Consider the following 14,273-nt stretch of genomic DNA (forward strand, 5'->3'; position numbering starts at 1 on the left):
GCAAACAATTTTTTAAATTACATTTGGATCAATACGAAGCACCAGAAACAGTTTTCATACTTAGTCTATACTTCCTCTTCTCCTGTATTTTCAGCACTAAACTACAATTGATCTTCCAGTCTTCTCTCCGCAGGGAGTTGTTTTCCACATGAAGAAGATTAGTTCTACACAGTTCCTAATTTTTAATTTATCTTTGTTTGACAAATTTGCCTGGAGGTATTGCTTAATCTTCTGCAAGAACACGACATGAAATATTCACTAGCATTCTGTTATAAATTAAGCTTCCTGCCTTTCTGGGATCCCTATTTGCTCCCATCATTGATAAGTTGTTAAGACATTTCATGTGCCTGCTTACTACTGCTCAATGGTTCATTTAGAATGGTTTGATAAATTTCCTGAAACTCTGAGTAAAGTGGGTAAGAACATGTCTTATGTATTTTGTGATATTTTGTTAATCACAGGTACATGAAATATAGATTCTTCACCTTATGCTTGAATCCTTGTGCGTTTTGATTGTAACATCTTTCTTTTCATGAAAATTAAAACTGGGTAGAGTATCTGCCTAGAGAGCAGGAGACTGGGTTGGAATCCCAGTCCAGCACTTTTTTTTTTTTTTTTTTTCAACGTCCCTTTGTTTCAATCAACGCTTGCTTGCAGCCAATGCCTGTAGTTCCTTTGTGTCTTAAAATTGTTATGCTTTCAACATGTTATAATTCATGCAACAGTGTAGGGAGAAAGCCATATGTGATGGTGTTCCAAATGAAAGTTCAGCAAGAAAACAGTACTTTTTACATATTCCATGGATCTCATGGAGATGTGGAAAGAAATCGAGGAGGTACCTTTAATTTCATTTAAGTACAAAGCAAGGAAATGACATTTCGTTACTAAATTATCTGTTAATTCTACTGTAATCTAAAACATTACATTTAAGATTTTCTGTGAAGATGCTCTTCAGTGGAGCATGAGTTACCCAGTAGAAATTTCTTTAATTTAGTCTTAAACTTCACAATGTTACCTCCGTGACATTTGATATTCTCTCATATATTGTTGAATGCCGGTTGTAGCCCCATCTGTGACTCATTTTTCTACTGACGTTAACCACTTGAGGCCTTTGTAAAGGTTTCTTTTAGTGTTGCCGTTACATTCACACTTTTCAGATATTTTTGTGAGAAGAGAAATATTGGTAACAACAAACCACGTGAATGACTGTAGGCTACGTACAATAACTTTTTATGTTTACAGATGAACATCTTGAAACATAAAAATTTACTGCCAAATTAAAAAAAAAGAATTACTTGGGTTAAATATAATGTATGGAAGTTGAACCTTCAGTTGTGATATTATTAAGCCTAAATCAATGTAAATATTCTTGTATGATTTAAAAATGTGTATTGTAAATCACAAATATTTCTTCAATATCATATTGTATACATTGTACAACAAATGATCAAAAGGACCAATAAAAATGTAATGTAATGTGAAGTAGCTGTCAAACTACGTGGTTTTTTTGAAGAAATCTCTGCAGGATTTCTGGAATTAACACCAGATTAACTTCTTATAACACATTTCTGTACTCTGAAAATACTATCACCATTACTTAAATTTCTCTCAGAAAATGTTTCCATAGAACAATCATCATAGAAATAAAATGAAAAAAGTAAAATGAAAAACATGCAGAAAATATTTGAGTTTGTCACTTAAAAATTATTAATTTTTCAATTAAAATAATTTTAATTTACCATATATGGTCATTGTGCACACAGCACTCCATGGAGTCGCCAAACAAAAAATACACAGCAACTGTTGACCCATACATAAAAAAAGTTGTCAAAGTGTCGTTATTGGTGACCACTTTCTGTTTCAGATTTCACTGACACTGCAGAGTACTGGATGTTCCCATACGAGTCTCCCACTTTCAGAACAGACGTAGACTATGTGTGGTCGCAGATCCAACCGCTGTATGCCCAGCTGCACGCATATGTTCGCAGGAAACTACGTGATCTATATGGCCCAGACAAAATCAATCGGCGGGCCCCTCTTCCGTCTCACATTCTTGGTAAGAGGCAATTAGGTCTCTTTGTTTAGTTTTGAGGGAATCTACTTGTGTATTGTATTTGGAATTGACTCTTTTTACAATCCAGACAGGTTAGTTTAGTGTAAATTCTATGGGTTCAAAACGGCTTCAGCTAAGTGCCACAATGGTTCACTCACCAAGAACATGACCAATTCCACCCCTAGTTACTAAAGTCAAAATACCTGTTGCTACTGCTGTGCTCGGCCCCACAAATCCTTATATATAAATAATTAGCTACTAATAAAAGATACAGACAAGTAATGGAATTAGTCTCAAGCCCTATCTAACTATAAATGTTTCATTTCAGGTTTCTTTGTTTATACTCTACAGTTCTTCTAATACTTTTTCAATGAACACTTTTGAAGTGAAAAAGAACAGTTCAAACATTATACTTCTAATGGGGACGCTTGGAGAAATTTACAAACTTTCTCAAATAATGAAATGCGGAATTGTTGCTTTGACAGATGCTGGTCTAGGTGAAACTAATTTTGGAATGTCTAGAAGTCAAGCAGTATGTCTCTCAAGGTTAATGATATGGTCCCCCAACTCATTTTAAGGCGTATAATGTTAGCTGTTGGATGTTAATCTTTAATATCTATGTTACAGTGCTTAATAAAAAGAAACAATTTTTTTAATTGTCAGTAAAATTCTTTTGGGCTATTGATCCCATTGTCAATACATAAAATTGTTCGACATTTCGACCACTTGCAATAGTGGCCAAAACATCGGACAGATTTCTATATTGACAATGCAGTCAAGAGCCCATAAGAATTTTATTGATAGTGACAACCCGTGAAAGCGTAAGCCTACATTTAACTTTTTTATATTTGACAGATTATCAAATTTTATAGCTGAGTGTTGCACTTCTTTCTGCGTCAAAGTTAGATTTGCGAGAGAGAAGTACAGATTATTTTTCCTGCTAGCATTGTGCTGGTGAATATCTGTATTATTCTCAAACTGTTATGGACTGTGAGGCTGTCATTAACATTCTCAATTGCTTAAATCCATGTCTGCAACATGTATGTGTTTGAACCAACCTACCCCTTTCCAAATTATTCTGAGAATTTCCTTTGTGCAATAAATAATTTATGCTTAAGTGAACAGTTACCCAAAATATTATCCCAGAGCACACCAGTGAATGAAAATGAGCAAAATACATTAAGTTACTGATCTTTTTGACCTTATTATTGGCAACTGTTCTTGTGGAAAGAGTAGCTAAACCTAAATAGATGCAAATATTTGAAAATCTAGTTGGAGCATTTTCACCTTTATTGTATTTTATCTACTCGGTCAGTCTACTTCATGGCACTAAATTTACAAATGCATATTTCAGTGATTAACATATATGATTATTTTACTGTTTATCAAGCATTATTTAGTTAATTCCTTAAGCCAATCTTGCAGAATGTGCATCGTGTTGCAGTGCTCTAGAATAAAATTATCCATCCTTATTGGGCCGATGTATGGAGCACCGAGAAACGTAACAAGAAATAGCATTCACACTTGCTTTCGAGCTCTTGCTCTTTTTCTAGCAAAGGTACACACACATTCACTCACAAACAACCATGCAGACACCCAGACACACTCTCCCATGACCACAGGAAGAAAATAATCTGGAAAAAAAAAAAAAATCTACACCATTGCACTTCGGGTTACGAACAAAACACAAAGATGGTGAAACTTCCTGGCACATTAAAACTGTATGCCAGACTGAGAGTCAAACTTCGGACCTTTACCTTTCACAAGCAAGTACTCTGTCAGCTGAGCTAACCAGCATGACTAAAAATCCATCTTCTCAGCTTTACTTCCAACAGTATCTTATCTCCTATCTTCCAAACTTCACAGAAGTTCTCTTATGAGATTTGCGGTAGTAGTATTCCCGGAAGATAAGAAATTGTAGAGAGCTATAAGATCCTGCTGCGTATGCCATCAATTCTTGCAAAGTATAAGGTTTTTAAATCTTTCACAGCCTAGTCTGTTTCCTCCCCTCTAACACAGTCAACAGTTGTTGACCTAGTTTTCCACTGACTGCTGATTTCCATTACAGTTCATTCATCTTAAATTTTCAGCTATTCCATTAAAGTAGCAGTTGAATATATTTGTTGTTTGCTTGCTTAACAAGACAATATTTTCATTGGTTTTCTTATTTTCCACAATTCCTTTATTATGATGTCCCATCATTTCATTGTGCATTCTTCTAGCCTGTTCAGTGACCGTCCACAAAAATTTTGAGACTATTTTCTAGTAAGTGAGCATATTTACTGTAAAATAATTTTTCTTGCATAATTTGGACAATTGCTCTCTTCTCTTGATGAAAAGTCCTAATTTCCTGTGTTATCCAGCTATTGCTTTTGTTTACATTTTGGTTTTAATATTCGAAGAAGACCCCCCCCCCCCCCGCTCCCCCTAGAACCATAGAACTTGCTGTTGGTGGGGAGGCTTGCGTGCCTCCGCAATACAGATAGTTGTACCTCAGGTGCAACCACAACGGAGGGGTATTTGTTGAGAGACAAGACAAACATGTTATTCCTGAAGAGGGGCAGCAGCCTTTTCAGTAGTTGCAGGGGCAACAGTCTGGATGATTGACAGATGGCCTTGTAGCACTAACCAAAACGGCTTTGCTGTGCTGTTACTGTGAATGAGGGCATGCAGCTTTACTGTATGGTAACATGATGATGGCATCCTCTTGGGTAAAATACTCTGGAGGTAAGAGTCCCCCATTCGGATCTCCAAGTGGGTACCACTCAAGAGGACGTCGTTATCAGGAGTAAGAAAACTGGAGTTCTACGGATCGGAGCATGGAATGTCAGATCCCTTAATCGTGCAGGTAGGTTAGAAAATTTAAAAAGGGAAATGGAAAGGTTAAAGTTAGATATAGCGGGAATTAGTGAAGTTCGGTGGCGGGAGGAACAAGACTTTTGGTCAGGTGACTACAGGGTTATAAATACAAAATCAAATAGGGGTAATGCAGGAGTAGGTTTAATAATGAATACAAAAATAGGAGTGCGGGTAAGCTACTACAAACAGCATAGTGAACGCATTATTGTGGCCAAGATAGATACGAACCTACTATTAGTACAGTAGTACAAGTTTTTTATGCCAACTAGCTCTGCAGATGACGAAGAAATTGAAGAGATGTATGATGAAATAAAAGAAATTATTCAGATAGTGAAGGGAGATGAAAATTTAATAGTCATGGGTGACTGGAATTCAATAGTAGGAAAAGAGTGAGAAGAAAATGTAGTAGGTGAAAATGGATTGGGGTTAAGAAATGAAAGAGGAAGCCGCCTGGTTGAATTTTGCACAGAGCACAACTTAAACATAGCTAATACTTGGTTCATGAATCATAAAAGAAGGTTGTATACAGGGAAGAAGCCTGGAGATACTGACAGGTTTCAGATAGATTATATAATGGTGAGACAGAGATTTAGGAACGAGGTTTTAAATTGCAAGACATTTCCAGGGGCAGATGTGGACTCTGACCACAATCTATTGGTTATGAACTGTAGATTAAAACTCAAGAAAAAAAGGTGGGAATTTAAGGAGATGGGACCTGGATAAACTGACTAAACCAGAGGTTGTACAGAGCTTCAGGGAGAACATAAGGAAACAATTGGCAAGAATGGGGGAAAGAAATACAGTACAAGAAAAATGGGTAGCTTTGAGGGATGAAGTAGTGAAGGCAGCAGAGGATCAAATAGGTAAAAATATGAGGGCTGGTAGAAGTCATTTGGTGACAGAAGAAATACTGAATTTAATTGATGAAAGGAGAAAATATTAAAATGCAGTAAATAAAGCAGGCAAAAAGGAATACAAATGTCTCAAAAATGAGATCGACAGGGAGGGCAAATCGCTAAGCAGGCATGGCTTGAGGACAAATGTAAAGATGTACAGATTGATCTCACTAGGGGTAAGATAGATTCTGCCAACAGGAAAATTAAAGAGACCTTTGGAGAAACAAGAACCACTTGTATGAATATCAAGAGCTCAGATGGAAACCCAGTTCTAAGCAAAGAAGGGAAAGCAGAAACGTGTAAGGAGTATATAGAGGGCCTATAAAAGGGCGAGGTTCTTGAGGGCAATATTATGGAAATGGAAGAGGATGTAGATGAAGATGAAATGGGAGATAACATACTGTGTGAAGAGTTTGACAGAGCACTGAAAGACCTAAGTCGAAACAAGGTCCCGGGAGTTGACAACATTTCATTAGAACTACTGACAGTCTTGGGAGAGCCACTCCTGACACTAAGACTTATCTTAGAAGCTAGATTAAGAAAAGGCAAACCTACGTTCCTAGCATTTGTAGACTTAGAGAAAGCTTTTGAAAATGTTGACTGTAATACCCTCTTTTAAATTCTGAAGGTGGCAGGGGTAAAATGCAGGGAGCGAAAGGCTATTTACAATTTATACAGAAACCAGATGGCTGTTAAATAAAGAGTTGGGGGACATGAAGGGGAAGTGGTGGTTGGGAAGGGAGTGATTCATGGTTGTAGCTTCTCCATGATGTTATTCAATCTGTATATTGAGCAAGCAATAAAGGAAACAAAAGAAAATTCAGAATAGGTATTAAAATCCATGGAGAAGAAATAAAAACTTTAAGGTTCGCTGGTGACATTGTAATTCTATCAGAGACAGCAGAGGACTTGGAAGAGCAGGGATGGGCAGTGTCTTGATTGGAGGATATAAGATGAACGTCAACAAAAGCGAGACAAGGATAATGGAATGTAGTCAATTTAAATCAAGTGATGCTGAGAGAATTAGATTAGGGAATGAGACACTTAAAGTAGTAAAGGAGTTTTGCTATTTGGGGAGCAAAATAACTGACGATGGTCGAAGTAGAGAGGATATAAAATGTAGACTGGCAATGGCAAGGAAAGCGTTTCTGAAGAAGAGATTTAAGCGTCAGGAAGTAGTTTCGGAAAGTATTTGTGTGGAGTGTTGCCATGTATGGAAGTGAAACATGGACGATAAATAGTTTGGACAATAAGAGAATAGAAGCTTTCAAAATGTGGTGTTACAGAAGAATGCTGAAAATTATATGGGTAGATCACATAACTAATGAGGAGAAATTGAATAGAATTGAGGAGAAGAGGAGTCTGTGGCACAAGTTGACTAAAAGAAGGGATTGGTTGGTAGGACATGTTCTGAGGCATCAAGGGATCACCAATTTAGTATTAGAGGGCAGAGTGGAGGGTAAAAATCGTAGAGGGAGGCCAAGAGATGAATACACTAAGCATATTCAGAAGGATATAGGCTGCAGTACATACTGGAGATGAAGCAGCTTACACAGGATAGAGCAGCATGGAGAGTTGCATCAAACCAGTCTCAGGACTGAAGACCACAACAACATTTGTAGAGGGGTGGAGGTATCAAAATCTGATCAGTTTTTCTATACATATGTTGAATTTTGTACCCAGACTTTCAATTTGTAAGATCATTTTATCAGATCTCAAGTTTTGATTAATAAAGAACATACAAAATTTGAAAATGTTTATTGGCACTGGAACAGAACTGCAACTGTGATGATGAAGTGTAATTACTTGTCAGTTAGCATATATTCAATTAGTAGTTTTGTAAACACTGAAGTTACACAAAACTAGTAATTTAACAAATATATTGATATTTTTGTAAAAACTAATACAAAAATTTAGTTTTTTTGAGCTGGGTTGTTGTGATGTATTTCCTAACTGTACACACATATTATCTCCTAAGTACAGATATGCTAATATTTCTACAGCTGTAAATATGCTAAAAGTAAGCTTCTGTAGGGTATGTAGGGGCAAATATCCACATATCTTACAATAGGTTTCTTTCTTTTTTTTTTTTTTTTTTTTTTTTTTTTTTTTTTGGTAAAGAAGATGATAGGTGTTCATATGGAAAGAGCAATAATATGTAGCCTGAACACATACTGTAAATTTAGAACATTGATAGAAATGGAACACTTAGGTGTGGAGGACAAAACCATTTTTCCTTAACAACAGTTACTGAGCATGTTTGCCCCATTAGAGAGGGAAAAGATCCAAGGTGCAGACATTTGCCCCACAATACAGAAATTGAATGATAACTCTGTAAATTCATGATCATAAACACCACCATTGTCCAAGTTCACTCAATCATTATAAAATTATTGTTAAAGGCAATCATATTTTGAAAATGTCCAGATCTGCTTGAATTGGTTTTGATAATTTCTGCAAAATGCCTTTTATACTGAACAAAGATTCTCTGTTTGTTGCCGAAAATTGCATTGTCTGAGTAGTTCGCTTCTAAAATAGACCCATGTAGCCACCATACATATGATATGTCATCTTAGTGATGAAGAGATGGAAATTGTTTTTAGTTTTTCCTTGGAAATTAACCACAGTGAAGTGTGACTTGCCTGGAGATCTGTGTGTGTGTGCTGTCCCTGTCTGTTTCATCTTTGAACGGGTTTCCAGGATAGTCAATGCTCTCATCAAGTGACATTTTGGAGTTTGATTCACTAGAGGATCCAAGCTCCACAGCCTTTTTTGAGGTTGCACGTTTGATGGGAAAACGCACCTCTGAGCTTTCTTACTATGTTTCTCCTCTTCTTGACTGCTCTTTTCTTTCCCTTTCATTCCAGTGCCTCTGGATGTAAGTGGAGTAGATTTGAGACTCCTGCCAGCACATTCCCTTTCAATTGGACGTCTAGGAACTAAAGTGATATCACATTACAAAACTGCAGTTGCAGGTTGTTGAATATCTTTTGAAGGATTAGCTGAAGAATGTTCAAATCGGCCACTGAAAGGCAAAGATGAAGATTCAGGGATTTCTGCAGCTGGTGCATCCTGATTACTTTCTGGATCAGAAGTTTCACTGTTTCTTGCTGGTGAGCATTTTTATCACTAGGCCTCAGACTGTCTTCAAATACAGTGAGTTGTTGCACATCATGATTATTTGTATAAGCTGCATCTACTTCCTCTTGGTCTGTCATTGCAGCTGTCAAAGAATCTTCTTTGGTGAAGATATTGGCATCAATTGAGAGAATTCCTATCACTCTGAACCTTTCACGGACCTTTCCCACAATTGCACACTTCTGAGAAGCTGGATTTACCAGGCCAGCAACATGATACCGAGTAAGTACCTTACCAGGATGTGATACTGTCCAAAGACCACACAAGGCATAATAGTAACTCTTAAAAGTTTAGTCATGAGGCCTCAGTTTGTGGTTGCTGTATGGTCGAAAACGGAACGTGAATGATGTAACATTTTGCACAGATGATTACTTTCAGGGAAGTGTGTGAGATATAGTTATTTAATATCATCAAGACATGACTGTCTTGAGTTGGACTGGTGTGCTTCCTTAAGTGCTCCAGATACAGAAGAAATTTGTTATTGTCCATGTAGCCTGAATGTCACAGCTGTCCCAGATCCAGTTGAGGCATCTTTAATCACAATTAGGTTCTGTCTTCCCTGAGCAAATGTGAAAAATGGAGGATGATGATGTCGTGTAGCACTCTTAAAGCATGCAACAGTCACTGTTTTATCTTGTTCAGATGAAACATTTTTTGACACCATACTTTTGAATATGGGAGCAACATATTTAGGCATATTCTTTGGCACTGTCTGGACACCTGTTTGATCCATATTATATATCTAATATGATGAGGGGAAAATATACTTTCTAATGACTGTTATCAAAGTTTTAAAATATGGGGCTACCGGCTGCTTTTTGAAACTAAAAACACTGGTTTTCATTGTGTCTCTCAGTGTCAGATGATTTCTCTTCGTGAACTCTCTTTCCCACTCCCTTCCAGTGAATTTTTGTTTCCTGTGAGACAGATGATATTTTCCATTCCTTTCTGCATACTCAAAGGTAAGACAGTGTAGAAATTTCAAATTTGGGCCATAAAACCTAGAATCTAGGTATCTGCAGTGTTTGACCATTTCCTGTTCTTCCTCTGTCAGCTTTAATCGCTTCCTAATTGTGGATAACCAAGTGTGCTACCAATTTTCCTTAACTATATGCCATTTTCCTTCATCAGTGGTGCCTGTTTATAAGTGCCTCTGTCAAAGCCTTCAGGCTGAGAGACTTTCGTTCATAGTTCCTAAAATTGATACGAAAAGTGTTAAGAGATTCATGTTGGATATGATTTTGTATTTTACAAAGAATTTTTAAGGTACAAGTATGATGATGGTCTCATTAATAAGAATATTAAACAATAACCTCAGTTAATTCATTCTGCCTCATCATGGGGCCTGCAGATTGTGAAAGTAAATGAGACAACAGATGGTGACAAATTGTAAAGCCTCACTGTTGTATTTCTGTATAATTAATTAAACTAAATACTCAAGTAGTTCACAACTGGCATCTCACATTCATTATTGGACTTAAGGCTCGCTCATAAATAATTTTGGATTTTATGATCAGGTTGAAACAGACTTACTGCCTAGCACTGAGAGGGCTGCTCAAGCAATTTCTATTCCGCGTGTGCTATTCAGTATGTCTAAGGGGTTCATAATAAACAAAAATGAAGATATGACATGGCAGGTATTATGCCGTCTGTGACACTGTGACTGTGGATAATATTGGTGCTACGACATTTTTCAGTTTTAGGAGTCACAGAGCCACCAGACAGGAGCACGTGTATGTGTTGTACATCTCTCACGAAGAATGAAGACATATAATCTTCTATTGACAGTCTTCAAGTCAACATGCCACCAACTGCCTCAGTTATGCAAAAGCAAACCAGGAATACCTGAGTATGAGGCATGAAATTTGCAGCCTCAGTATTTGCAAAAAGTGAAACGTAAACATCCCAAGTCGTGAGGTATTGTGAACATACAGCATCATATGCCTGTAGTGTCACTCAAAGTACAAATGTTGCCACTGTAAAAGTTAAAATTAGATGTTGAGTCTCCTATTTTCAGGAAGTCAATTCTTTTGCTCTAATATCACAGTATGTCCGCCTCCACAGATGAAAAGTCGGTGCATCTAACTGCCGTGTGGATGACCCAAGTTGAATTCCCAGCACTACTAGGAATTTTTAGGAATAGAATGGGGCACACTCTGCCTAATGATGCCAGTTGAGGAGCTACTCCATTGAGAAGTGATGGCTGCTAGATCTGAAACACTGTCAGTGGCCAGGAAAGAGACGTGCTGATCCCTGTGCCCCATTATACCATATCCAAATGGCGCCCATGTATGTCATATGATGACACAGTGGACAATCAGAATGGTGAGGTCTCCTGAGCCTGACCGTGGATTTCAGTTTTAATGTCACGTTACAGATGTTTGGAATGGCTAGAATACGTAATGGGTGGTTATAATTAAAGTGAACCTACTCGAGGGGGTCCAGTGTGGGCTGTAATTATCGTAGGGCAGCGAAACTTGGTAGATGTGCTATGCATTAATGCAGAACTGATTTATGCTGGGGAAGGGAGTTACAGGTTTGGCCATCAGGTGCAAATTTGTGAATTCAAGAAAGTCACAAAGAAACATTTCCACATGTTATGGATTAGGAAGGGACGTGGGCAGAAAAGGTCAAACAAGTGAGAAGACATAATGCTGATTTTATTATTAACCACCTCTCGCACTGTTTGTAAGGTACAAACACCTGAGACGTCAGTGAGATGCTGCATCCGTAAAACAATGTGATCGATATTTGCTGGCAGCAGTTCTGGTGCAATCTGAGCAATTTCTTCCTGTAGCCTGACCTTCAGATCAGGTAGAGACTGACTGTGTCCCTGGTAAACATGTTCTTTTAGACGCTCCCATAGCCAGAAGTATCACGGTTTCAGACCAAGTGATCTTGCAAAACATGCATCTGGGAAACCTCTTCAGATAACACGTTCGTGGAAGGTAGCATTTAGCAGATCTTTCACTAGGTGAGCAACATGAGATGTTGCCTCATATTGCATGACAATAGTGGTTTCCACACAGCTGTACTCTTCCCTAGCAGGAGTCACATACTGTACAAGGAGTCTCAATAATGTGCAGTCATCACGGAACATCTGACGGGCCCTCTGGGTGTATTTGCTTCAAAGAAGAACGGACTGAGAATAAAGGTGCCTCAAAATCCACAGCAGACAGTCACATATAGCAAGTGGCTCTTCATGCACAAAATGTGGTTTAACGGCACCCCATATTTGGCAGTCCTGTGTATTCATTGCACCCTGTTGTGTGGAACATTACCTGGCCACATGTCATCAACAAACCGAAGAGCAAATTCAGAACATTGCTACAGGTCATGAGATTTCAGTTTCTGCACCATCTGGATCTTGTACAGATTGCAGCGTAAAATAGATAACAATTTTTTCCATACTACTGACCATGGAACGGACAGTTCTCATGAGGCTGCACGGGCAATAGCACTACCGGGAACACATGCTGCACAGTCAGCAACAGCAACCTTGTCAATAACTTTCACTGGAATAGGACACCATCCTCTTCCAGGTCCCACACGAAGCTCACCCCTTTTTTTAATTTCATTATTGTCCTTGAACCGTTCAATGACATCAGGCCTCTCCTCAGACTTTTCAGTCACCAATACACATTCAGTGCAGCACTGTAATTACTGCTGTTCACATAAAACAGTTTCACTAACAGCACGTGGTCTGTCTTCTTGATAGCCATACTGTTAACTCACATTGTAGTTTTTCAAATGCGTTAACATTGTAGTTTTTCAAATGCAGTGTGAATGTCATACCATCATACAAATGTTGTACTTGCACCTGATGGCCAAAGTTGGAACTAATTTTTCTCAATGTATGTTGGTTTCACATTAACCCACCTACCAAGTTTTGCTGCCATATGATAATTATAACCCACACTGGACTTCCGTGAGTAGCCATACTTCAATTATTACCACCTGGTAGTAAACCGGATAGTACTTGCAGGTTATGAACAGTGCAATTTTCTATTAATCTGTGACTCTTTTAAATGAGTAAATCATTAAATGACTACTTTTTTGCTATGATGCTACACACAAACTAGTATTTTATTAATACACATTCATCTGATGGTACCAAAGGGAAATTTAACTTGAGGAAACTGTAAAATAACAAAGAGGTAGAATTACTGTCAAGAACTTACCTTTAGGGTATGAAGCGCGTCAACTCTGCTGATAAACATTTAATAGTAGGAAAAAACTAATCCTCGCTTTCAGAATAGCTTTTGTGATGAGAAAGGGAAAACCATCCCTCTCATCCTGGGATCTGAGTGACCTGCAACTCTTTCCTGACCTTGCCAAACCTACTCCTCTCTTTCACCTGAGGATGAACCAATAGCTCTGCAATCTAGGATTAGCATGCATTTTAAATGTGTATGTTGGTGGTACTGGTATTTCTATTTTATCATACCTATATTTGTGAGAGTTTGTTCCTAATCATTGTCAGGTATGCACAGTCTGTCCCGTGTACTGTATAAATGATAAAGATTTGGTAACAGTGTTACTGTGCAAGACTATAGTTTACAGCCTTTTTAAGTGTGGAGTGTGTTGAGTGCCCTAGACAAATAAGATGCAACTAATTAATGGTAGTTAATTATTAATGCCCATAACAGAAGTGCTCCATTACAGTTACACCTCTGCGGTAGATGATAACTTAACTCTCTCATTACCATTCAGGATTCTGTATCTCACTATCTGTGGTACACAATGTTTGTAAATAAATGCTTCTTTCACGAGAAACATAGAATATTGCTTTCCTGTTTCTACTGTCACATATAATAGCACACAAATATACTGAAATGAAAATGAAATAATTGTAAGGCATTATTGGCAGGAAGCCACTGTGTGGGGGTTGTTTGTCCACCTGGTGTGAGTCTTTGTATTTGACACTGCTTCGGCCACTCGCTCCCATTTCTGATAAAAGTGAGATGAAATGAATAAAACGCCACAAACACCTGGTCCCCGAATAAAGATAATCACTGGCCCAGCTGGGAATTGTACCCAGGATGCAACATTTCAGAGAGTGCACAATATAAGAAACTGTTAGATAGCACATCTGCACAATGGTTCGGTTGTACACTGTTGCATTATGCCCATTCGTAAGCAGCTAAAGTTTATTGAGCGGCCTTTGGAGCCAGTCAGTGAATGATATTTATATGCAAAATATTATAATGATAATGAATTAAGTTGCAGTGAATCAAGGTAGCAATCCCACAGGATAATTATGTTGCCTCACTACAAATCTTAACTTTTTTAATAGATTGACAGAAGATAAATTTTTAGTAGAGCAG

The 14,273-nt window shown here is 37.9% G+C and overlaps 1 protein-coding gene across 1 annotated transcript in view; it reads left to right on the top strand.

Annotated features, from left to right (window-relative positions):
- The window catches only part of LOC126293252 (angiotensin-converting enzyme-like), a 1,024,671-nt gene that overhangs the window by 238,608 nt on the left and 771,790 nt on the right, over positions 1-14,273 (top strand). The window contains exon 9 of the mRNA XM_049986369.1: positions 1,865-2,056. Coding sequence (XP_049842326.1) covers positions 1,865-2,056 — 192 coding nt within the window. The remainder of the gene's footprint in view (positions 1-1,864; positions 2,057-14,273) is intronic.

The sequence above is a fragment of the Schistocerca gregaria genome, chromosome 10 (genome assembly GCF_023897955.1).
Source record: "Schistocerca gregaria isolate iqSchGreg1 chromosome 10, iqSchGreg1.2, whole genome shotgun sequence".
NCBI classification, from domain to species: domain Eukaryota; kingdom Metazoa; phylum Arthropoda; class Insecta; order Orthoptera; family Acrididae; genus Schistocerca; species Schistocerca gregaria.